We start from the raw sequence: 1,912 nt of genomic DNA on the forward strand, positions 1-1,912 counted from the left end.
GTTTTTCTTCATAAGCATATTTTAATATATTTAATAATAGGAAAATATACAAAAATGGAGAAACAGAAATATAGAAAAAATAAAAGTTTAAACAAAATGAAATTCCAATGCATTAGAAAAAAGCTGACTTGGAAAAATTGTCAATATTAATGTGGATCTTACTGCCTCTAGCCTTATCTCCTATAGTATGAGGTTTGTAGGAAACTTCCAATTTAATCATACTCAAATATGTAAATATTAGTTATAGCTTCAAGTTTTTCATTACAAGCTTAATAAAAAATAAGAGAAAACACATCGAAACCTCTTCAATTTCAGGAGAACTTAGTTTGAAGCATAGATCTAGAACTGTTAGAAAGCACGTTGTTGTCCTTCAGTGTCGAAAAGCGAGATAGAATTTTCACTTTTCTTAACCACAGTCTTACTATCAAAAGCATATCCTGTAACTTAAAAAAAAAAAAACACACAAAAAAACTTTCTTCGGTAATATTTGATGACATTTCCCTTCATTAAAAAAATAATATAATACTTAGAAATGTAGAAATAACATTCTTAAGGAACAATATGGAAACTTGTGGTTTCCTTCCTGCTTCAGTTCATGACAAAAAGCAGTTTGTGTTCACACAGTGTCTGAAGGTCCAAGGAATTCCATTTCTACAGCAGCTTTTGGCCCTGGGGATGAACCACCCTTCTTCTTTCGGAATTCTGCCGCAATTTCTTCAAAGGATTTTCCTTTGGTTTCCGGAACTTTAAAGAACGTAAACAGAGTGAAGAGCAGGACTATTCCAGCAAAGAGGAAAAACACATAAGGTCCACAGAAATCCTGGAGACAGAACAAATACAGAGTTCTAATTAGCAGCTGTTCAACCCATCTTCTGTTGAGTAAATTTGCACATTTAGGCTGCTTACCGCAATGTACTGGAAACATACAGCGACGATGAAATTGCAGACCCAATTGCTAAATGCAGCTAGTGCTAACGCAGCAGGACGCGGCCCTTGACTGAAAAACTCGGCCACCATGAACCAAGGAATGGGGCCAGGGCCAATTTCAAAGAAACTGACGAAGAGGAAGATGGCTATCATGCTCACGTAACTCATCCACTCCAATTTCTCCTGAAGGAGGAAACAGAAAGGTGGAACTGAGGTAAATGACTGCTTCTTCCTTCTGCTAAGTAACTTTCCACTGAGTCATGCTTTAATCTTTGGAGCTCCCTTACAGCAGCCTTCTGAATTAGGACTTTATGTGACCCTTGATGATTCTTTTCCTGTGAAAGACCAGAAGCAAGAGTCCAGTGGCCTTTGCTGTTGCTCATACTAGGGTTGCTGGACAGTCTGAATATTTTGTGAAGTCATGAGTAGATGAGGACTCTGGGTTTCTGGAGAGGTCACACAGTTAGCAAGTGGCAGAGTAAGTTAGGGTTGACCCCAGAGACTATGTTTTAATCATAAACCTGCATTGCCTCCCTGGGTGACAATCACAATTGACGTGATAATGCTCAGTCTTCAGACGCAAGAAATGAGTTGCTTCCCCTTTGTTGATATTTCTCCTTTGTACTATGAGGGGCTTCAAAAACTGCATGGAAAAATGGAATTTAAAGAGGATAACATTTTTCTATAAACTTTTTGAAGCCCCATGGTATATGATGTTTCCCTGGCTTCATTTTATTAGTCAATTTCTAAAGTTTTTGATATAGAAAGCACTTGGAGTACAAAGGTGCAATCATATGGTAACGGAAACTCACAGCGTAGACACCAAACTCACCAGGAACACAAGTCCCACGGACATGAAGATGGCACAAAAAAACATCCCACTCATTCCGATTAGAAACAGAGAGCGCCTCCCTGCCTTCTCCACAAGGAATACCTAGGAAAGTTATAAGAAAGAAAAAATTTGAGTGTGTGTGTGTGTGTGTGT

General features: G+C 38.2%; 1 protein-coding gene across 1 annotated transcript in view; it reads right to left on the bottom strand.

Moving 5' to 3' along the window:
* Window positions 1-510: 510 nt before the first annotated feature.
* SLC2A2 (solute carrier family 2 (facilitated glucose transporter), member 2) overlaps window positions 511-1,912 on the bottom strand; it is a 39,048-nt gene continuing 37,646 nt past the window's right edge. Inside the window, exons 9-11 of the mRNA XM_006861831.1 lie at window positions 1,760-1,861; window positions 907-1,110; window positions 511-820 (exon numbers count right to left, since the gene is read on the bottom strand). Of these exons, the coding sequence (XP_006861893.1) occupies window positions 617-820; window positions 907-1,110; window positions 1,760-1,861 (510 nt within the window). The 3' untranslated portion in view covers window positions 511-616. The remainder of the gene's footprint in view (window positions 821-906; window positions 1,111-1,759; window positions 1,862-1,912) is intronic.

Source organism: Chrysochloris asiatica, unplaced genomic scaffold, assembly GCF_000296735.1.
Source record: "Chrysochloris asiatica unplaced genomic scaffold, ChrAsi1.0 scaffold00043, whole genome shotgun sequence".
Lineage (NCBI taxonomy): Eukaryota > Metazoa > Chordata > Mammalia > Afrosoricida > Chrysochloridae > Chrysochloris > Chrysochloris asiatica.